The sequence below is a fragment of the Dermatophagoides pteronyssinus genome, unplaced genomic scaffold (assembly GCF_027571235.1).
Source record: "Dermatophagoides pteronyssinus isolate colony J.1.1.1.1 unplaced genomic scaffold, Derpt_VIB-CSIC_2022.12 sq0002, whole genome shotgun sequence".
NCBI lineage: Eukaryota > Metazoa > Arthropoda > Arachnida > Sarcoptiformes > Pyroglyphidae > Dermatophagoides > Dermatophagoides pteronyssinus.
In genome coordinates this window covers 1,109,225-1,134,186 of record NW_027461526.1, presented here as the reverse complement: position 1 = coordinate 1,134,186, position 24,962 = coordinate 1,109,225, and the positions used below count along the sequence as shown (strand labels likewise).

The window sequence follows — 24,962 nt, the reverse complement described above, 5'->3', positions numbered from 1 at the left end:
AGATTTTTTTCTTTATTCTTTTCTTTCAATGGAATCAACTTTTTCTAAATTGTTTTTTACTATACGAACAAAATGAAAATCTGTTAAAATTCCGGTAAAAAAATTTTTCAACAAAAAAAAGTTTTAATAATAAGATGGCATATACACTTAATTTAGTTCTAAAACTATTATCTGCCTGCCAAAAGCAGCAGACACATTTTGCCATTGTTTCATTCTACCCGAAAAATAGGAAGAAGAAACAAATCAAAACAATAAAGTCAAAAAATCGAAATTAATATGAAGTGGCAAAATTACATTTTCTCAAATTTTAACTCTTTTTTTATATTTCCTTTTCTCAATTTGTTTAGCATTTTTCTTTATCACTTTACCACCGGTTACAAATGTCGTTGTGCCAAACGAATTTTTTAATTTTCTAATTTTGCCAACTCAAATTCTGAAATGAATTTTCTTCGTCATTTTGTGTCATGATAACCAACACTTTCACATCTATGAATCTATTGATTTTTCTTTCATCTACTATTCCCAAAGATTGTGATTCGCTTAAACAATCACAATTACAATTCCTGAAGTGAATCTCTTTTTTTTCGAGCAAAGTTTTGAATTAAGAATAAAAAGTTTTCACATTCCAATTGTTTCTCATTTCGCTCAACTTGGTTGAAATCTAATTTTCTTAAAGATAACTGAAAAAAAGTTGAAATTCAATTTAATCAAAGTTTTTTTTTTCCTAAATTTTTGGCCGGTCATCTTGATCATAAAAAAAATTGTGATTCGGTTTTGTTTTTGTTGTTGTCATCGACGTCAATACTTGTCGTCGATTAGTTTATTTGACATTTTATTTGTCGGAAAAAAATGAATTCCCTTCAACTTCTAACAGAAAAACGATTTCATCCTGTTACAATCATTGATCATTTACAATTTTTTTTGTTGTTGTTTTTGTTATTCGTTTAGTTTGGTTTTTTCCTGTTATTTCTATAGAACGAATTTCAATGTTTTTTTTTCTTAAAGTTTTCATACATTTTATGATTTTCTTTTCACCTTTTTTTCGGCCAAATGGTTAGAACTAGAATCATTTCTTAAATTATCTATTATGCAAGCAAAATCTTATTCTACTTACTTAAGACCAATCCATTTTTTCTATCAAAAATAATAATAATGATGGTCTTTGACGACAACCGCGTAATAGTAAAAAAAATTTGTACATTCAAGAATCCTGAAACATTACCACTTCCACGATCGTTTTTTCTTTTTTATATTTCGCACTACACAATTCGTCTGTTCAGAATAACTGAATAAACTTATCCGGCATCTCTCTCTCCCGTTTCCATTCAAAGACTCCGATTCACAATGTTACATCTATTCGAGATGGTCTTACAAGCTACCAACACCGAACATTTCAACTTCAGTCAATCAGTCAGTTAAGAATCGACCATCATCATTGCTTCTGTTCCATTTTCTCTTTCTTTCTTCATCAATACTTTTTCATTGTAAAACGTTCGTCGTGTTTGAAATTCAACATTTGACAAAAATTTTTTGTTATTGTTGAATGGATCATCGTGGTCCAAAATTTCAGCATTTAGAATTCAATTGATTCTTTTTCCACAATTTTTCTTTCGTCCACTAACATCATTACCATATGTATAAACACCATCATCATATTGATTTCAAAGAAACGAGCCAATCGAATCTTAGCAAATCTATGCTTTACTTTTGTTTGTCTCTTCAAGATCCTTATGTATGTGTGTGTGCTTCTGATTTTTCTGTAATTTGACTATTTTTCTTTTCTGGTTTTATTCTTATCCAACAATTTGTTTATTCTTTACATAATTTTTCATTCTGTCTTTTATTATGTTCTTCTCTTTATTTCAAATGGTTTTTTTTGAGAATTATTCCGACAACAGCAAAAACAGATGAAAGGGAAAAAATGACCAGAAAAGAAAAATCCTTTGTTTGTCACCAACAGAAATGAATGTTAGAATTCATTCGATTCAACAATCATCATCATCATCATTGTTTAATGATCTTTTGTGGTTGTTAAAAGTTTAGTTTCCGTTTTTTGTTGTTTTTGATTATAAAAATTTAGTTTTGTTCTGTTTTCTGCGGTTGTTGGTCACATTCAAACGTGTCCATCATTAATGTTAAATTATTTTTTCAAAAAAAATATTGATTTAAATTTACATTGAGCAAACAAACAAAAAAAATGGCTCCAAAATTAATCTACGAAACAACATTATTAGTTTGTAGTTCATGTGTCATATTTATTGGAACAGTTGCTGCCGTATTACTTATGTTAATATGGCCACAAGATCGTATTCTTGGCCTTAGTACTCGACTAGTTATTGGGGTAAGAATCTAAAGATTTATTTTTTTCAATTATCAATTTAAATGTATTAAGTTAAACATAAAAGAATCGTAAAAGACACTGAATACATTTTATTAGGATTATTTTTTAGTTCTAATCATCATTGTTATCGGATATTTTTCTTTTCATAAAAATAAAAGTTTTCATTTGAAATGATGGATTCTTTCATTATTTCGATCATTTTATCATTTGATAAACTGAGGATTTTCGTGCTACACAAATACGATTGATATCATACAAAAAGAAAATTCATATAAATTTTTCATTTTCTTGCTATATAATAACTTGATGTGCGTGTGTATCTGTCGCCATGAATTTTTTCATTATTTTAGGCGTCAAATTCATTTTAACTTTACTAAATTTTTCTAAGAAAAGAAAAAAGAAAAAATCTTTTCCCAACAGATTCTCAATGTTGTTATAGTTTAGCGTGTGTGTTCTAAATACGTCAATTTACTCTAATTAAAAATGTACTTCATGTTTTTCACATCTATTCTTGTTGTTGCTGTTGTTGATGTTGATCAATGATTTACTTTTGTTGAGATTGAATTTAATTTCATAGTATCTATCTATAAACGAAAAAGAAAAAATTTCACTGATTGATTATCGAAATGAAAATGAACAACCTGATAGCTTGCTTAAAATTGTGACAAACATACCAGTGAAGAAAAAAACAAACAAAATAAAAATGGTATATCATTTCATAGCCATAGGCTTCTGTTGTTGTATATTGGTGTGCGTGGGTGAAAATCAATCTAATTATTTGTCAAATTCTCTAAAGGGAAAATCTTTTCTTCCACATCTATAGTTCAATTTATCTCACACATCACACCATTGCCTTTATTCTGATGCTGTTGTTGTTTTTTTTGCTTGCATTTTCAATTCTCTAAGGTTCTTCAAGTAAGCCAAAATGATATTTATTCTGTTGAATGAATGAATGGATGAATGATTTAATCAGATGTTTTGTAGATATGTGCGTGTATGAGTGATGGATCGACACTTTTAGTTTTTCAATTTTTTTCCCATCATTTTCACCTCAGTAAATGTGATTTTTTTTTGAGTTTCACCTTTTTGTTGCGTAATAGAAGTGATTTTGAAAAAAATAAATTAACAGTTTTTGTAATACGCGAAACAAAAATAATGTGTTCAATGTGCATTAGCTGTCATTACACATTTGAATTCATTCATTCATTCATTCATTCATTTAGCATGTCTATTAATAAAATTCAAGTTTAGATAATAATAATTAGATGAATCTAATGACAAAATTGAACTGAACATGTATTCTAACAAATAAGTCACAAAATAAATAAAATTCTAACATTTATTCTTTATCATCTTTATTATTTATTTTGAAAACAAACTTTTTTTTTATTCAACTAATTTAATTATGATTTTAAAATAAAAATAGTAGGATAAAAATGTCGATGTAATCAACATCATAACAATCGTTAGTTTCTTTTCTTTAACATTGAAACAAATTATCAATGATAATGAATGAAATAAACAATGTATTTGACCGGATTTTTTTCCATTGTATAACATAGAATAATTCCCGTAGGATATTATTATCATCTCTTTATTTATTTTTTTTCTCGCTTTAAAAATAATATTACTTATATAATGATAATGATGATGATGACAATAATGATTTCATGAATAAAACAGAAATTTCGTTTTTTTTTTGCACACAAAGAAAAAAACAAAATCTTAAAAAATTGAAAACAAGCAAATTCATTATGAGTTTTGCTATTCTTCTTTTCATTCATTTCATTGAAAACTATAACAAAACAAAACGGCCCAAAGGAAAAATAATGCTAGTTGTTTTCTTAAAAAAAATACATTCCCAAAAAAGTGATGTTCATCTATCTTCTGTTATTGTTCAATTTGATGATTCTTTTACATTGTTTCGGTTACTAAGATGAATTTGACGAAAAATTTTTTATTCATCAGTACAAAAAGAAAGGAAGAAAAAAAAGTTTGTTGGATATTTAGAACACAATAAATTAACGATAGAAGACGTGGACGAATTTGATGAACACAAACAAAGATGCTAAGGAAACTTTTCTTTTTTATTCTTGCAAGCATCTCTCAATGGATATTGTTTGTGTGTGTGTGTGTGTAATTCCATTATGCTTTTTTTCATTATTTCTAAATCATCTGGTGTGTTTTTTTAGCTTATAATATTAACACTCGTTATATGTTTTATCTACTTATTTATCCATCGTATAGTTTCGATGTTGTTTTTGTTTTCAAAGTTTCAGCTCTATGTTTAATGTATCGATTCACACGAAAAATAAAATACAAACGAATTTTGCTTAAATTAGCGAAAGTGAAAAAAAATTTAAGTAGAAATTCCATAGTAATGAAAACTTGAAAATAGAGAAAATAAGACGATTGTCAGTTGAGAATCCAAATACTTGAAGAATTGAGCGAAAAAAAACGAAAATAGTGCACGCAATCATTAATTGAGTTCTGTTTTTGTTTTTTTGAAAGTTTTCAATTCCGCTTACTCAATGTAAATCGAAAAATAAAAGGTATTTGATAGACAGGAATGATGATCATATGATCGTTTCCAGAAAAAAAAGAGAAAAGAATTTCGATTACATTTCATCATTTTTTTCAAAAAGAAAAATCTCTATTCCAAATTTATATTTCATATTTTACAATGAAATATATTTTAAACAAAAAATGTTTTAATATTTTAACTTATTTTTTTCACTGTTACATTAGTAACATTTATTTTACAGCAACAATTGAATATCCATTATCATTATTTTTGTCGCTAAAGAAAAAAAACATTGTTTTTAATGTATGAAAAAGAAGAAAAATCCAACATATAATAAGTACATGATGATGGCATTGAGTTGATGATGATAATCATCATCAACGGCATTACATCGCTGAATCGGTTTGTTCATTTATGGATCTGTATTCTTGGTGTCTTGGTTGTTTAAAAAAAAAAGTTTAAAATCAAAATAGAAAAAATGAAGAGATGTTTTCCACACACTTAATTCATCTAATGTGATGTTTTTGTTTCGTTTAGTTTCTCTCTATCAATAGCAAGTATCATACGTACCAAAAAAAATGAGAATAATTCCTTGAAAACAAAACAAAAATAAAAATCTCATCATCACATCAATGTTTCATATAGTGTTAAGTTCTTTTTAGCCATAGTATTGATGTGCTATTAATGCCATTTATATTGGGCATTGATCATTGTGTGTGTGTTTGAAACCCGAAGAATAAACGAAAAAAAAAGATTTTCTGGATGAAAAAAATATAATATCACTTGATTGCCCTTTTCAAACTTTTGTTGTTGCTTATATCTATTGTCTTTATAATATTTTTTCTTCGAAGTAAACATTTCGGTTGATTATTGTTGTAAATGGAGCAAAGTATTTGATTCTTTTTTTTTATCTATTGATTTGTTGATAATAACTGAGAGAGGAAAAACAAAGATGATTAAACGTTTTCAGTTGTTGACAAATCTTTTAAATCAGTATCCAACATGTGAATCAAAAAAAAAAAAGAATTTTCGTTTTCGAAAGAATTCTTGTGTCGAAAAACCCAAAAAAAACATGAATGATATTATCAGTATGATATATCATATCGTTAAATTTGATTTTTAAAGAAAAAACAAAACCTTTTCTTTTCTACCAACTTTTTCACTCACGTTTCAAATCGAAAGAAAATCAAACCGATAATGTTGTTTGATTCTCATTGATTGTTGCCGTCCCGTTCATATTTTTCAAATCTTAAATGTAAAATACATTTTGTTTTTTTAAATAGATAATATAAGATTGAATAGAGCTTAATTCCTGTCGTATGGCAACATATTTTTCTTTTAAAACAAAATCATCCAAAAATTGATTTTATCATTATATCCATAGTTTTTTCCCGTTCCTTTCAAACAGATATGAATATAAAGGAGAATATTCTTTGACTGAATATTTTTATTTTCGCTTTAAATTTGAAATTGATTTTGTTATTTTTGAATTCTATTTTTGTCATTAATGCAAATTTACATTGATCGAAATGCGACAAACAAACAACAAAAAAAAATGTTTCAAAATATAAAATTGAAAATTGATTATGCTAACCGTTATATTGCCGTTATTATTGTTATTGTTGTTTTACTTAAAGTATTTGATTGAAATAAATGAAAATCAATTGTAACCGGTCAAGCGTAATCGTTTTCAAAGCAAACTTTTATCCTCATCATTCATTAAATGATATTATTTGTTTATTTTTTCTGTATTGACCATCCTCCTTGACGCCCACCCAACGCATACACAATTATTCGATACTTTGATGTGATCGATTTATTCAGGATTTCGTTATAATAGATCCTCTACTTTTCTCACCATTATTTTCATATGATATTAAATTCTCATTGGAATATATAAATTTCCTCAAAATTTTTCTTCGGTATTGTTTTTTTTTTTTGCAAGTTTTTTCCTGGAAAAAAATTCAATTCAATTTTGAATGATGATGAAATTTACATTTTCACTAAATCCAAATAAAATCGTAATGTTTTTATTTTTTTCCTTATTCGTTTGTCGCAATTTTGGGCTTTGCATTCATATTTTGACGTGTATATTACTTTCATGAAATTTGTTTGTTTGCTCGTTTATTCGTTTGTTTAATATCTATGATAATATGAAAATTTCATTTTTTTTCTCATAGCGAAATAAAATATTCAAAATAAGTCGGCGAGTTTCGTCTCGAGTATTATCAAATGATGCATTTGAAATCAGCATTTTAGCTTATGTTTTTTTTTGTTGTTTATGGATTTTATTATTAATCGGAACATGTTGGAATATAATGTGTACATGTTGTTGTTTTTCTGCTGACTACTACTGCTACTGATGATGATGATGTGATTCAAATTTTGAGATTTATTAATATTTACGTGTAAAAAAAAAGAAAATAGTGGCCACAATGAAAACTTGAATAAAAGAATAATAAGAATATAGATTACTGAACACATAGGAATTCTTTTCCGGGGGCAACAACAACAACAAAATATATTGAATATACGCGTTTTGAATACAAAAGAGTTTGGGAAATTTTTTCTACTTTTTGTTTGTTGGATGGACCAATTTTTGTTGAAACCGCTGCAATGAATGAACAATGAATAGTGAAAAAGTAAAAAAAATTATGTGAAAAGAAGATTTATAACCATAGTTGAAACCATTCGACCGACAGAAAATAACCGCGAGAATGATCTCTCCTGAACAAAAAAAAAAAATGTTGAAATTTTTTTTTATATCGAACGTCACAATGAATCACCGGAATTCACAACATTATCGATATCATCATCATCGTCATTATACAAGAATATACAGTGTTACATCGGTTATTTAATGTCCTTTTTTCTCTTTATTTTGCTTTTTTTCTTCCAGGATTTCGATTTCAAGTGAATGTTGTTCTATATAGAATCATCAAATGGACAAAAAAAAATCCAATAGAAAATGAAATTCCAGAGAAATTATGTTTTGGACAGCCAAGATTTATAAGTATATGTCAAATGACATATACACAAACGGAAAAAAATCTCTGAATTTTTCATGGAAAAAAATAATGTCAATTACAATACAATTGAAATTTTAACGTAATTTTAAATAAAATACAAAGATAACAAGACCTCTTAATGGTTTTTTCCGAAATTCATCTTTCAAACATCTAAAATGTAGATTATCTTTTGGGTATATTTTTTCGAGGTCGTTTTTTCTGGTAAAAATTTGCTTTATTCATTCATTGTGTAACCATAATAAATATTAATAATTCTTAGCACACAAAGTTTCATTTAATGTGAATAAATGTTGATTTTATAGTTTTTTTTTGTTGGTAACCGGCTGACCAAAAACTTTTGTCGTTATATGTATGTGGGTGTTTGTGGTTTAGTAGTCCAGAGAAAAAAGTTTCTATTCTAACCGACCAAAAAAAAAAAACGTTAGAAAATTTCTTCTAGATTCTTAACTATGCTTATTTATCATGAATCTTTTTGTTCCGAAGATCTATTGTTGTTGTTGTTGTTTTTTCTTTTTTCGTTTTAATATGGCGTTGAAAGAAAATTCAAAAAGACTTACTCTGCTATACGGTATTTCAATCACTAATCTAATATCTAAACGATTATAACTATTACTGATACTTTATTTTATTTTTTGTCTTATAACTTGATTGTTATATTATCACTAAATATAAGTTAAAATAAAAGAAAAAGATTATATGCATGGTGGTAGTATTTGTCGAATTATTCGGTTGTGAAATCGGAAAAAATATCGGAATACAGAAAAAAAACAAAAGTCATTAGCGAATCTTTCAACACTGTCCGAGAATTCTCATTCATATTGGACATCTAATATGGAATCATGATAGGAAAATTATTATCAGGTTTATTTCATCATACCGAGTGAAAAAATGAGATAATTCAATTATTTCCTATTGAAAAATTTGTCAAATAACGAATTAGATTCTTTGAGTTTTTTTTGCATCACTGTTCCATTCTTTGAGTCATTTTTTTGAGTTAATTAATTAATTAACCTAATTACAAAACGTCAACATCATAGATAACAACGACAAAAAAGAAATTCTTGTCGATGTCTAATTTGCAAAACATGTCAATTTTCAAAAGAAGAAGAAGAATGTAAATAATTGATAAGTGTCGGACATTGTATCTAAGAATTTTTTTTCATATTGATTTTCTAACAAATTAAAAAAATGACAACAACAACAATATCATAATTTGCAATTATTTTGAGATCACGTAAATTGAAATTAATACGTATCGTTTTTTTTACTTATTAACAATCACATATCAATGTACTTGAACAAAAATGTTTTCAACACTAATAATCTTTGATTGTAGTACTGAAGCCATCCTTCTTTCAATAATTCAATCGTATTTGAAGAATGTGATGATTTAATTATTTCCTCAAATTGGATTTACACTGTATGTTCTTATTTAAGTTTGATAAGAAGATTTATTATTATCAAATGCCGATCATTATTTATATTGTTATTGATTTATTTTGATCTTTTTTTGGGATGAGTGTTGGAATGAAGGAAGAAATAAAAAAAAACATTTTTTCTTTTTTTTTTTTGGTAAATTACATTTTCATTCATGAATATCCATTGATTATAATCATCAAAAGTGTTGTTCGTAGAAAACTTTGGTATTTTTCTTTGTAACATGGAAAAGAATTCAAGCCATCAAAAATGTCTACATTCAGCCTATTAACTTTTTTATTCTTGCTTTGAATTTATTATTTTTCGAATGAAAATTTTATTTGTTATTACCATTGTTTTTTTGTTGAAAATCATCATAATCATATATGATCACTGATGATTATCATCAATGAATGTTGTATAAAAGTAATTTTATTGTATTACAAAATCATTGACCCAAAATAGATTTTATTTGGAATATAATATTATTTTGAATTCCGGAATTGATCCATTTCAAATTCAGATGATAAATAATAATAATAATGATAATATGAATCAACAATATTATGATTTTTTTTCTCAGTAATTTAATTCTTTACAATGCTCATCAAATGTTGTTGTCATCGTTTCGGAAATTCGATATGTCGAAATCATCGATTGTATCGAATCGAATACAATCGTTTGAGAATTCATTCTTGTTTTTTGTTACATAAAATCATTTAGCTATTGCAAATGTTGCTCAGACCAAATGTCTATTTTTTTTTTTATTTGCCGTTTGATGTTTTTTTTCTAAATTTCATTTTACAATTTTTTTCTTATTTTGTTATTATTTCTTTGTATTGATGAGACAATCGATTCAGGAAGGAAATTTCGAATAAATTAAGTCATCATCATCATCTTGATAGTTGTCCGATTTTGTTTTATTCTCATGTTTCTTCGATCTTTGACGCTATTATCATCATCATTATTGTATGAAGAAAAGAAAAGCAATGATAATAATCAATAAATAACAATCAATGAAAAAACAATGAACAAAAAAATGTTTGATATTTTGAATAGTTTCAAGAATTGATTTGTTACTAATATCTTTTTTTTATTTTATTGTAGAAAATTTAAAATTGCCATTTCATTTATATGACCTTGTTGTTTTTAACACAATGAAAAAACAGGATGGAATAAGAAACACATTTCATGAAAAATCTGGTGAAAAGAATTCAAAACAAATACAAAAAAAAAAAATTCTTCGTAGTTGGCATATTTTTTTCATTTTGTTATTGTTTTGTGTTTTGATTTGGACAATACCAAACTTTGGGTTTAATAAATTTAAAATACCGAACGAAAAAAAAAGAATTGGGATCGAATTGTGAATGAATAATGAAATCGAATGAAACAAAACAAAAACTTATAGAGATTTTTTATTCAAAAAAAGTATCATTTTGGTATGATTCGATTATGAAACAAAAAAATAACTATAAATTTTCCATTTTTTTCTACAAACCCAAGTTTTATCATAAACAAAGCGATGATAATATCTAATACAACTGAAACTGGTAAAACTTTTATTCAATGTGATCAAATCCACATACAGCGACCAACGAAGCAAACATTACAAAAAACAGGAAAAATAGATTCTGATTCTATGAAAAATAATCTTTTTTGTTTTTTCTAAACAAAAAAAAAATTGTTTTTCCATTTTTGTTATTCGGTTCCGAAACAAAAAAAAAGATGTATTGTTTTCAACAACAACAACCAACAAAAAAAACTTTCAATTCTTTGACTTATTATTTTCTGGTTGCTTAAATGGTTGGTTAAAAGGATGAAGTTTTTGATTTTTTTTTACTGTGAACAAAAAATTTTGAAAACTTTACAACACTTAACTTTACAATTCAATTTATCAGCATCATGTTTCCAAATTTTCAATGAAAGAATCCCAAAAAAAACAAAACAAAACAAAACAATTCACACAATATTTTGATTCTATGAATTTATGATTTGTTGTTTTTTGTTTTGTTTTGTTTTTTTTTGTTATGGTAGTCATTTTTACTATAAATATAAATTGACATATTTCAGTGTGTGATTCGGAAGAAAAATGAATTTGATATTTTGAAGTTTCTTATCATCAGACAGGCTATTGTTTTTTGAAAAATAGTTGAACTTGAATACAAATGTAAATCGGATCATTCCTAAAGGATTCTTGATAGATTTTGGGTGAAAAAAGAGAAAAAAAATTATATTCATGTAAACTATTTTTTCTGACATACTGATTAACCCTCGGCTATCCAGGTGGGGTCAAATTTGACCCCAACGACATTTAAAACTTCGCCATTCGAAAATCTATCAACATAAATCAATTTTCTCTTGAATGATCGAAGATCTATGTTTATTAAACATGATAGGCAATTTTCACCGTTTTCCGACTAAGAATAGTGGAGAAATCATCGATTTTCGGGATGAAGTCTAAATGTGCATAACGTAAGTGCTGTAGGATCCCTACCTACAACACTTACGTTATGAACGGACCCCAAATTTAATAGGAAAATCAAAATTTGTTTGCCGCTTTGTATCATTAATGATTTGCTTTTACGATAGAATTTTTTGATGAAATTTTAAAATTGATAATATTTTCTAAGAGTTGAGCACAAAATTTTAGATTATTTTAACTTTCTAACATAATTTAAAAGCGATCAAAGTTGGGGTCAAAAATGACCCCACATGGATAACGACGTGAGAAATGCTGCGTGAATAGCGGAGGGTTAAGCAAAAGCAACACAAAAAAAAAAAACCTTTCAAGTTGTTCGTTTTTTTTCCTCTGTTTTTTCAATGTTGCACTGTTCACTCCATCATCAATATAGACACTACTAAAAATAATCATTCATTTTATCACGATGACATAATTTTTTTTTAATATTCTGTTTCGATTGGATCGTGTCAAATTCTTTTGAAGTAATATAAAAAAAAATGTATGATGAAGTACTACTGGATCTCCAAAAATTTTCCTGTTCATTGCCCCATTTCCATTTTTTTTTTTTTTTTTTTTTTGAACATCATCATCATCATAATAATAATATTAAACAATAACGATGATTATGAAAGATTAAATTCTTTGCTCTCTCATTCTCGATCTATTTCCACTCTCAACACATTATTATTTCTGAATTAATATTATCATCCTCATTTTTATTTTGGTGACCTTTACTTTTTGAACAGAATATGTTCGTATAAATATTCTTTTTTTTCATTTTACTTTCTCTTTGGTTGACATAGCATTCATTGAATGTTTTTTTATTTTATTTTTGTCTATTAATTCATTCAATGAAATGATAAAACGGAAAAAATGATGGTCGAGAAATTTGTTTTTTTCTCTCTCTCTCTCTCTCTCCATTTTGCTTCGTCTAATTCTCTCTGTCATGACGATGAAGAAAACGAAAATATGGAATCTAATGGATCATTTTTTTTCTTATTTTTTTCTACTTCATTGGATGCTATTCGGCAATAGAATACGAATAGTAATCAACAAACAGACATCATCAGCAACAATAAATGATGTCGACCAAACATGAACAACGAAATTTACAATCATAATTTGGATGATGTTGATGATGATGAAAATTCCTGGAACTTTATCGTCATGTTTTTTGTTGACTAAAAAAACGAATAGTTTTTTTTTTTTGCTTTCACATTTAGCCATCATTTGTTCAGAATAATCAAATCAAATGAAACTGAACACCAACATTTCATTGAGAAAAAGAAAGTTCATGAAATGAAGAAAAAATAACTTGATCAAACTTATCGTTTTTCAATTAAGACATTTTTGTTTCCTTCGTTCATTAATTGTGTTCAATTTTGTCAAACCGAAAAAAAATCAACCAATCAAATTCAATAAATGATTTCATCTTGTACCAAGGAGCAAAAAAATCTCTTGGGAAGTCAAAACCCGGCAAAAAACATCGTCATAATAATCACCGATCAACGAATACGATGACTGATGAAAAACTTGGCAATTTAATTGATTATGTTCAATTCGTGATCAATATAGCGAAAACAAAATGTTGATTTATTTGGTATCACTAATCAAAAATATTGAGGCTAACATTATTCTTTGTCATTAATTTTGGTACAAATTCATTCAATTGTACACAACAAGACCAAGATAAAGTATCCGAATTTTTTTTTGTTTAAGTTAAACTTTAGTTTAAAATATATCATTTTTCTTCCATCTTCATCGCTTTCTTGTGACACTTGAAATTTTTCATCAATTTCATTACAATGTATCTACACTTCAATTTGAGCTCGAAAATTTGACGCCTAGTTTAAAAAAAAGAAAATTTTTGACCGCATTTTCCAAGAATTAAAATTATTGAATACTTCAAAGTGAAATCAACGAACCAAAGGATCAATTGAAGAAAAAAGATAAATTATACAAGTGAAGAATCTAAAGAGTTTTGACAAGTCAAGTACTTTCCGATCGAATCGATTATAAATGATTCTGAATCTTTGGGCTAAATTTTTTCTTGCTTCTTCATTTTATCAATGCCATTTTGGTTCTCATCTTATGATGATGATGATAATAGCGAACAAAGGAAAAAGAGACAAGAAATAAGAGAAACTTAACCGAATCACATGGGTTAAAAAAACAACCAACCAATATTTAAGTCGTTCGTTGTTGTTTAAAAGAATCTTTTCATTCAAGTGTATGTTCATGAATGATTTGTAGCTTAACTAAGTGATGAATTAAAACTGAAATGTTCTTGAAATCATTTACTATATATACTTTCTATTGTTTATTACTGAAAGTCAAAAAAATGTATATCCTCTTCCGTATCGGTTTCTTCTCCCATCTTTATCTTCGGCATTTTCTTTTTTTGCACTCCAAAATGTTCTTAACATTTGTTGATGAAAGAAAAATGAAAACAAATCTATGAAGACTAGAAAAATTCTTTTATTCATGGCTTTGATCGACAGATTAATTACAGTTTAAATCATATATGAACACACCATGATGATACTATCCACATTTCATCATCTAATGAATAGAAAAATAAAAACAACGAAAATGAAATGAAGTGTTTTTCTTTACATTCATTTATTTAGCATCATCATCATCACTAGATCATCATCGAGAACTAGAAGAAGATAGAGAAGATGGGTTAGAATTTGGGCTTTAGTTTTGAGATTTTCTTCATATTTCTTGTCTAAGTTTTCCTTTGGATTTATTGTAATGTATATGTAACACGGTGTCAAACAAAACAAATTTGAACCGTTTCAGTACCCGAATCGGACAATCAAAGAGATTAATGGTTGTTTTCTTCAGTTTTTTTTCTTTGGCTCGTTCCTTGTTCACTGTTTTGTGTTTGTATAGTTAATTAAAGTACAGTTCTTTTTTCTCCGTTCCCTTTCATCTTGAATGTCAGAAAAACCTTGTTCATCATCATCATGATTATTATATTGCTAGCATCGCCGAAATTGTCTATTTTCGTTTATTTCGATTATCATGATTATTATTATCATCATCAACAACAACAACAACATCAAGAAAAAATGGGCATCAATTTTATTTTTGTTACTTTAATCATTAAAAATGTATAGATTTTTCTTCAAAATCTTTATAGATTTAAAAGAGCTGTGAACTTGGAAAAAATAATAATAATAAGAAAAGAATCGAAATCGAAAAAATTTCAATTGAAATTATCTAGTTCAGACAATAACGTTTAACATTCGCTAATAATTAACTTTCTTTTTTTCAACTGAAATCGCTTTTTCCACGAATTCTCTCATGCTATCATTTCTCTTAGAGTCGATTATAATTCTCTTAAGGAAAGAAAGAAATTTAACACACTAAAACGAATGATTCGACTTTATTCATCAGTTTTTTCACATACGTAGTATCATTTATCTTACAAGAAACAAATGATTCAAAAAATTAAAATGAAAAACATTGAGAATTCTAATGGATCTTGGTAATAAACATCAGATGAAAAAAAACAAGAAAAATTTAAATTTAAATTTCCATAAAATTATGACTTTAAAAAACGAATTTAACCGGCGCTCTATTTTATTAGAGAAACGACATTTTAAGCCAAGTTCTAATCATCTATTTTTTTCCTTGAAAAAAAATACTCCCCAAATTTTTTTATTCTATCCATACATAAATAAATCAAGACGAAATAACTGAACCATCACCACAAATATCAAAGTAAAAAAAATGCCAACAACTGTTTCAACTTGTCATAAATTTAAATATTTAAATGAAGAATAAATCAACTCTTTTTTTTAACATACACACCCATACATAAAATTACTTGAAACTCTTTCATTACTAATCAATAATCGTGCATGGTTAGCATTATACAATAAACACATTAACAAACAAAACAAAAAAATATATCCTAGAGTCGATTGCGGCAGACAATTATGCTAATCAGTAAATTTGAAACGAGCTTTACGAGTAAAAAAAAATTTCCATTCTTTTTCATTTTGATTTGAGAAATAAATTTCATCTGTATATGAGTGAATACTTTGTTTGGTTTTTTCCGAGTTAACGATGGAGAAAAAAATTAAAAGGCTTAAAAGTTGCTATGAAACAAGAGAGAAAGATAGACAGGGAAGAAAAGGGAGAAAAAGAAATATAATCATAACTGTAAATGTTTTCCATAAAGTCCATTTTTATTAAAACATAGAAATGGATATACAACAACAACAATACGAACATCAATTCATAATGATAAAGTTGTTGTTTTCATAAATTCGTTTTGATATAATTTTATAATGCAAGTAGAATTTATTTTCTATTTGATTTCTGCAATGAAAATATTCTCGATGAATGATGGTAATCAAACAGAGAATTTTGTTGTTTTTTAAAAAAAAACATGTAATCAAATAGCTTAGGGATACGAGGAAAAAAATTACAAATAATCCTTTATAATTTGATTAGAAAAACAAGTAAAAAATAATAATTTTCTCAGAAAAAATAAAAAAACAAACACTACAAATCACATATTAAACATGATTCAAATGAATTTTTCTTTAGTGTGTGTGAAGATTATCGAATACAATCTTGAATGAAAAAGTTATACAATCATAAATGAATTGAATAACAATTTCCTTTTGATTTTTTTCCCTTATTTCTTATTTAATATATGAGAATCAATTGACATTTTTGTTGAATGGATTCACAAATCCTTTTAGTGTGTTTGGTTTGATTTTATATGATTTTGATTTTTTTTTCTTGATGATTCTATTTGGTTGTTTTATATGATTCGCTACAATCTTTGCATTTCTAATTCGTTACAATTCAATAAAATTATATTTTCATTTGGTTTTTCGCTCTCTTTCTTTTTCTCTTTTTTTTGTACTTATTATTATTCTTGATCCGTTCATCTTCATTGTTTCGAATTTTTTTTCCTCACATACCATTTATTTATTCATTCAATTTTTCTTTGGTTTGTTTGTATGTGTGCATTTTGAAATTTCTAAATTGTCATTAGAATTCGTTTTCCCCTTCCATCCTCTCTTCCTCTCTCTCTCACACACACATATATACACTTTCAAAAAAGAAAATTACGGACAATTTTCCTATACACTCTAAGTTCCTATACAGAAATTTTTTTCCTCTATCCCTTTGGACCTAAAAATTTTTATTTTACAATCTTTCTTTTGGAAAAATAAAATTCAAAATAGTAATTTCAATTTTTTCTTTTTGTTCTCTGCCTTTTTTCTCATTTTTTCCTTTTGACATCGATTCTAATATTAGTATCGATACTGATTCGTGCATAATAATAACAAAGTTTCGAGAAGGAAAAAAAATCCCGAACCTTGAATCTTATTATTATTATTATTATTATTATCATCATCAAGACACACGCACAAATTCTAAATGAGCATGGAAAAGAAACGACCAAATTCTCAATGAATAAAAATCGAAACGAAATGAATCGAAAAGAAATAGATTGTGTCAATCGTCACTCGTAACGATTCACTTGTATGCAAACAAACATACATACATAAATATAGATAGATAGATACTTTGCCCATATTCAATTGTTCTATGATCTCGTTTATTTGTCGTTAAATTATTGTCAGTAGAATGCAAAATGTATAAAAAAACGACGCCAGATACCGAAAAAACAACGCCAAACATTAAGAATCGATAAACGAATCGATCTCTTTTTTTCTGTTTCATCTACTTATATTTTTGTTGTTGTTTTCTTCTTTTCCTCTCTTTTATTTTCATTCTCGTTATTCGGTTTCATTTATATTTTCATATAAATCCTATTTGGATGCATTGTTTCCAATTCTTATGTTTTGTTTGTTTTTTTCCTAACTTGTAGACAAAAATATCATGTTTTCGAATGAAGAATACAGGAAAAAGCATAACAAAAAACCAGATGATGAAAACATTGAATTGTTTTTTGTTCAAACATTGTTACGTATATCATAATTAATATTTGATTTTGAACATTGTCATCACATTGCCATATCAATCAAATAATTATATAACAATACCAACGTTTAAGTTTTTTGTATGATAATGATGGTAGCTATGAGTGTTAGTATGCCCATTAGGCATTATTTTTCCATGGAAAAAAAATAGAAACGAATTTTTTTCATCAATTTCATTAATAGATGGGAATTAACCGAGTTTCCGCCGCCGGGTTCTTGTTTTATTTTTGAAACAAACAAAAAAATGAAAACCATCAAATTCATTTTGATGGTTAATTTCGTTGTTTTATTCGTCATTTTGTTTTCAATTCACTTCATTTGACCTAAATGATGATGATGATGATAATAAGAAAAAAAAATCAATAATTGAAATAATCGAATCAGGGTTATGGTAACAATCAACTGATAGAATTTGGTCATATCAGCCTCTTCTAATTGAATTTATTGAATTGTCATTATCTCAATCGATGAACAATGATTTTATTCTTTTTTTTTATATAGCCATTATTGTTTTCGATCATCATAAATCGAAAGTTTATTGTTATTATACAATAATATGATGCTTGAATCAGCATTTAATTCCAAGTGTCCATTGAATTTTTTTCCTTCTGTGTTTTCGAACTAAAAAAACAAAAAACAAAACAATATTATTATCATTATCATTTTGGTCATGTTGTGTGTTTATATGTTTGACAAAATAAATGATCAAATCAAATCGATCCAAATAAAAAAAAATTGATTACAAAAAAAACCCAATGTCATACAGAGAAAATTGTTTAAAAAACTAATTTTGATTGCAAAATATTTTTTTACAAATATTGTAGCGGTTAAAATTAGCTTTGGTTTTTCTTTACATACATTCAAGGGCCGAATATTCTTAAAAACACTGATGAACAAATGGTAAAAAGTTTTTTTTCATCATTGAATTCTCCGGAACTTTAAAAAAAATGTTTTTTTTTTCAACTTTTGTTTCGGCGTCCTGTTGTTCGATGATATGAGTATAAAAGTTATCAAATTCCCATAAATGAATGAGATGATGATAAAACAAAATTCTTTTTTTTCGCTCATTTTCAAAGTTTTTAACATTTTTTAAACGAAAAAAAAGTTGAAAAAAAGTTTAAATACACGAATTCAATTAGGCATTGATGATGATGAATTTATTCGTTCAAATCATTAATTTCATTTGTACACACATATGATGAAAATGAATGTTTCAAAACAGTAAAACGAAAAATTCAACAAAATTTACAACTCTTAAAATTTCATTCATCACAATGAATAATGAATTTTGATTTGAGAAAAGCAAAATCATTTTCATAATTAAGATGATCGTGATCTGTACTAATGTTAGACATTTTAGGAATTTTTTTTCTTCTACCACAAATTTCAACAACATCTATTCGCCAATCATTATACTGTATAATGACAAAATAAAAACTAATGTTGATCATCATTGGCTATACAAAAAAAAACATTTTCGAATTCAGTTTGATATACAATTTATTTGGCATGAAGAGTTGAATGGAATTTTAGTAAAATAACTTATTCCAACAACGACAACAACAACCACACTCTCGGGACTGAAAAATATATTTTAGAGTCACAATATGTGTGTGTGTGTGTAAAGAATACAACAAAAATGTTTGTAATAATATTATTCTAGACACGTTCACAATCTATAGTGTCGATGTTTGCATGTGTTGAACGGAAGAAAAAAAAAGTATATTTAATGAAAATGCAAGCTAAAGTCAATGTCCAATATGTACAAATAGCCAACAAGCATATACAATAGTGATGATAACAAATTCAAAATGTTGATGATATTCAGAATATGATGCATTTTCCCTGTGGTCTATGCGGTTTTTTTTCCAATGTATTACCCGAATAAATGATGTGTGTTTAGACATTTGTTCGTGTCATAATAATTTATTAACATGATAAACTCATGTATGTGGTGGACAGAATTTAGTTCAAATTTTTCATGATAATGACAATAATTGTTTTCATTTAATAAATTTGTCTATTTTTTTAAAAACTAAAGTTAACATCAATAATTTGTTATCATCGATTTGATTTTGAAATTCATTTTTTTATTCTACATTTATTCAATTAATGGTCTAATCAATAGTAGATTTATTTATCTGATCTGAAAAAAATTGTTTGCAATGTACAAAACAGTTGAATATAAAAAAAATTAAGAAAAACAACCAAATGATCATATTATATCTATAGAATCTATGGCTATAAATAATCTGTCTGATTCTTAAACAGACACACAAATAATTGTGTAAAAACAAAATACTAATTTTATTGTTGCTTACAGCATCAAATGATTCTTTATTTCATATGATGATGAGAATTATATTTGCAAGTTTGTTTTCTGTCCTTTGGGTTTTTTTCTGTAACAAATAAAAAAAACGTAAAAGAGACGGGACATTTTTGTTGTTGTTGTTGTATCATTCCAAATTATGCTCATTAATAGCAATTAGTTCGATCGTTAATAGTATAATATCTCTTTATCAGCATGTATAGTTGTAATTGGGTTATTTTGTTGTATGTATGGTTTGGATTGATATCATTGGTTGTTGTTTTTAGTTTTTGTCTGTAAATGTTTATTCTGTGTATTTGTATTTCGTTGTTTCATTTTGTGGGCCCTAAATCAAAATGTGTCATTTACACCACACAAACACCGATAAAAATTGCCATTTGTAACAAATTTTTCTTTCTCTGATTTTTATGAAAGCGGAAAAAAACGAAACCAACAAAAAAAATCACTAATCGAAAATGAAAATTTTCTTTTCCATCCACCAATATGTTCGACACACACACACAATCATTTGGTCAGCTATTTTTTTTATACATTATTGTGATTGGTTGTCGATAGATCAATGGATAGATAAATAAGTAGATTCAAAGATTACAAAAATGAAAACCAAAGAAAATAACTATAACATTGGACTTTTTTTTTCCAGTTTGTTTCATTCATTTTTATTTCAACAATTTTCGATTCAATAGAATCATGTATTTAGTATGAAGAAAAATAAAATAAAATTCTTATGTATTGATCATGTATAATGATATAATCATCAAGTTTTAAACTTGCGTTTACAAATACAGTAATAAAATGACAGAATGATATAGCCAAGAACAAAATTCTATAGTAATTCGACGAATAAAAAGATTGAAATAAAATGAGCAATCATTTACAATATATAATGATTTCGATATAAAACTTTTTTTTTCGAATTGTTGGCATATCAGTTCTTTTTTTCATGAGAATTTAAACCAGAAAAAAAGTCCTGACAATAAGACCATGTTCAAAGCATACACACACACACACACACACGCAAAATAAGTACATCATTTGATCAATCTGTTTCGATTAGAAAAACATGCCACATCCATATGTGTTTGTAAATGTGAGTGTGTGAAACCAGAATCTCATTTTATAGTGGTAAAATCTTTTTGTAATTTCATTCTAAATAAATGGAAACTAAAGTTGTTCCCTTCCTCATTTCAAATATTTAACTAGAAAAAAAGTAACAAAATGAAAAAATTCAATCTAAATCTTTGGCAAATAAACTTTGAACAAAATGAGTTAAAAATTGCAATAAAGAAAAAGAAATATTTTATTTGTCATTTCTGAATTGATTCATCATATTCAATTGATCCGGGTCTGTCAATGCCATACATGCAATGAATAAAAAAAAATTTTCGAGTAAAGGTAAATTTGTCATGTGCTTTAAAATTTTCGTTAATAGATGATGAATTTATATGAATTTCAACGGAATTCGGTCCGTACATAAATATTATTAGATTGTGGTCGAAGCGAATCAAATTGAATAATATTAATGGAATAAAATGCGAGGTCAGCTTCAATAACCACACATTTTACGACCAAATTTAAGAGAAACAATTGTGAAAAATAAAAAAATAAGAATACTCGAAGACAGAAAAAACAGGGCATGAGTGTAATGGAAAGCAAGATAAAAAAACGATGAAACATTTCAATCTGTGTGACAATCCGATTAATTTTTCTACTTGATACAATTATTCTGTATTAGACATTTGTGATTTCGATAAAATCGTTTTGCTTATTTCTATTTTATTTGATTTTCTTTTCAATTCTTTTCTTTTTCTTGATTCCTATATATCTAGCTTTGTGTTATGATTGTTGCCATCTTTAGCGTTGGATTTGTCGGTACAATAGCCGAATCAACACAGGCATTGATTATTTACGCATGTTTACTCATCTTATTTCCTGTAAGCGTTTTATTGGTGGAAATTATATTAAGGTTATCATCGTTATCACCGACAACTGGACCATCAACAACTACGATAACTAATGCAAATCATACATCATCATCGTCTTCATCTTCATCATCATCATCATCAACAACATCACCATCTTCTGTAACAATTCAATCGTCAACAAATTCATCACAATCATCATCAACGCCTACATCAATATATTCAAATTCATTCACATCTTTAAATCATTTGAATTCATCAATATTAAAAAATACGAAAAATTTTCATTATACAAATAAACATCAGATACCCGTTCCATCATCACCAACACTGCCAATAAATGCCTTAATATTTCCTACACAATCGATATTGCCTTCATATAACGGTATGACAATAAAAAATGGAAAATCAAAATTTCAACAACAACAACAATCACAAACTTATAACGGTGGTTACAATTTATCAAATCAAACAATGTTATTATTATCGGATCCAAAATTTATGTCACCATCATCGTTACCTAACGATGGATCATCATCATTTCATATTGATGATGACATACAACAAACGGCAAAACATTTGTCATCCTCATCGAATATTAGTATCATAAAAAGACCATCTAGCAATGATGATGATATCTCTGACAAAAATATTATTAATATTAAAATGTTGAATAAAGAATCTTCAAACAAAAATGTGATGAATCGAAAACGAATGAATAATAATGGTGATGAAAAGAATGTATTATCAAAAATATTTACACCATCATTGAATCCAAAAGTAGAAACATCTATTGAATATATTTTGATTGCAATGCTTGGCTTTGTTCTCGTACAGATTGTTATCTCCTATTTACTTGCCTATGAAATACGAACAATACGATCAGAATTGAAAATAATTAATTCATCCAATCATCATAATCGTCGTAAACGTCGTTCATTCAATCGTCATGAAGATGATGTTGATGATAATGATATTGATATGGAAAAAAATGATCAATCTGAAATATTATTTCATCATAATCATTCACAGCAGCAACAACAACAATTGAACGATGTATATCAATTAGATCCGTCTACAATCGAAACAGCTACTGTTTATGGTTTATCATTTGTACCGGGATCATCGGCAACAACTATTGATCTAGTTGTTGATCCAAACACAACATCAACAACAACAGCAACCGGTTTTAATCTGATTCCAGTGAATGATATTTATAGTTATAAATGTGAACCACATTATCAAGAGATGGCAATCGATCAACATCATCATAATCATCCGGAATCTACATCATCATCATCGATGGTACAAGTGCATGTTGATCCGGACGATATTAATATTGTCTGTGATAAGCATAATTATTCTATACATACAAATTTGGATCATTTTAATAACAATGAATTATGTTCATCAGGATCAACAAAATCAGCAGCAACAACGACAATGACAACATCATTATCATCATCAATGATGGAAAATGTAGCCAATAATCAACAAAAACAATTATTGGCTCATGAAAATGTTTATGATACAAATTATGGTGATGATAATGATGATGATGATGATATATCAACGACAAATAATAATCAACAAACAATAGTCACATCATCATCAACATCATCTTCATCAATGATCACAAATAAAAATCGTAAACATCGTACCGGTGCACCGTTTCATGTTACATTCGAAACATTGCCAGAATTTTTTCCGGATAATCATCATTCACAACAACATTATTCAAATCAAACATCATCGTCGCATGATAATCATGATCATGATACAATATTGATGACAACATCTAATAGTTCAATGGACCATCATCATCATCATCATAATCATTAATGAGAAAAGAAAAGAAAAAAATTTGAATAAAATAAAAAAGAAATTATATTCATTTTGGGCTGTAAGCCAATATTCTATTAACATTAAACGTTTTGTCTGTGTATACGTTCATATGGAAATTAGCATATTCGATTAATTGTCAATAATGAATAAATTGTAACAAGACGATGAATAACGGGAAACCAGAATGAGAAAAATAAAATGGGAGCTTTATTTTTCCGCTACCAATCTCGACCTAATGAAGCGAACCGGAGTTCAGCAACAAAAAAATTGACGACACATGATGTTGAGAATTAAATGAAAAAAATCTTCATCTATTTACTAATCGTTCGTATATTTTGAAGATCTGAACTTCAGAAAAAATATGGCTAATGCAAGCAAAAAAAACAAACTAATCGATATTAAGAGAATTTATAATAATAACAATAAAAAAATGAGAATCAAATCGTCGAATCAATTATAGTTGCTGCTTTAATCATTGCCGCTATATATCTTGCAAAAATAAAAACCGACAAGAAGATGTAACTAGTAAGAAAAATTACAACGATGTAAACAGCTTTGAAATTTCAGTTTGCTCGTTGCGCTTAATAATCTGTGATTCAATGTGTGTGTAGATGTGAAAATATTATTATTGATGAGCCTAAATCACGGTTGGTTCATGTTATGAAACAAATGAATGAATCAGTAAATGAATGAACCAAGATAAAGAAAAAAAAACCAGCAAAGTAAATGAATGAATGTAATCATACAAGACTGAAGAAGGAAATTTTTTCGAGTACATAGAATTTGGGCCCATTCGGTAATGCCAGTTGATAATAATGATTCTTGAAACTAGAAAAAAGTAAGTAAACGAAAAATTTCAAACGACCAACCAATAGACCAAACACAAATATTAATCATTTCTAATTTTTATCTATATTCTATTCATTGTCGCTCATGTTCTATTTCTATTCTTTTGTTTCTTTAGATTTTTTGTTTTCTCCCTCTTTCCAAAACAAATTCTTCATATTTTTCACAATCATTCTAGATCATCGAATTCCGTTTCATCACCAAATTCCAATGGCGTTGTTTTCATTTTTCTTCTCTTTTCATCTTTTAAAATGGATTCACCTTATAATAA

The 24,962-nt window shown here is 27.0% G+C and overlaps 1 protein-coding gene across 1 annotated transcript; it reads left to right on the top strand.

Moving 5' to 3' along the window:
• The first annotated feature begins 1,303 nt into the window (after positions 1–1,303).
• Positions 1,304–24,135, top strand: LOC142646248 (uncharacterized). The gene is made up of 2 exons (XM_075824616.1): positions 1,304–2,341; positions 21,908–24,135. Exons 1-2 carry the CDS (start codon positions 2,198–2,200, stop codon positions 23,840–23,842), a joined length of 2,079 nt encoding a protein of 692 aa, XP_075680731.1. The 5' UTR covers positions 1,304–2,197; the 3' UTR covers positions 23,843–24,135.
• Positions 24,136–24,962: the final 827 nt, after the last annotated feature.

Bases quoted from the DNA above. Each gene is read 5' to 3' on its own strand.
- LOC142646248 (XM_075824616.1), top strand. From the start codon at position 2,198: ATGGCTCCAAAATTAATCTACGAAACAACATTATTAGTTTGTAGTTCA. The intron at 2,342-21,907 runs GTAAGAATCTAA...CTATATATCTAG, and splicing joins GTACTCGACTAGTTATTGGG to CTTTGTGTTATGATTGTTGC.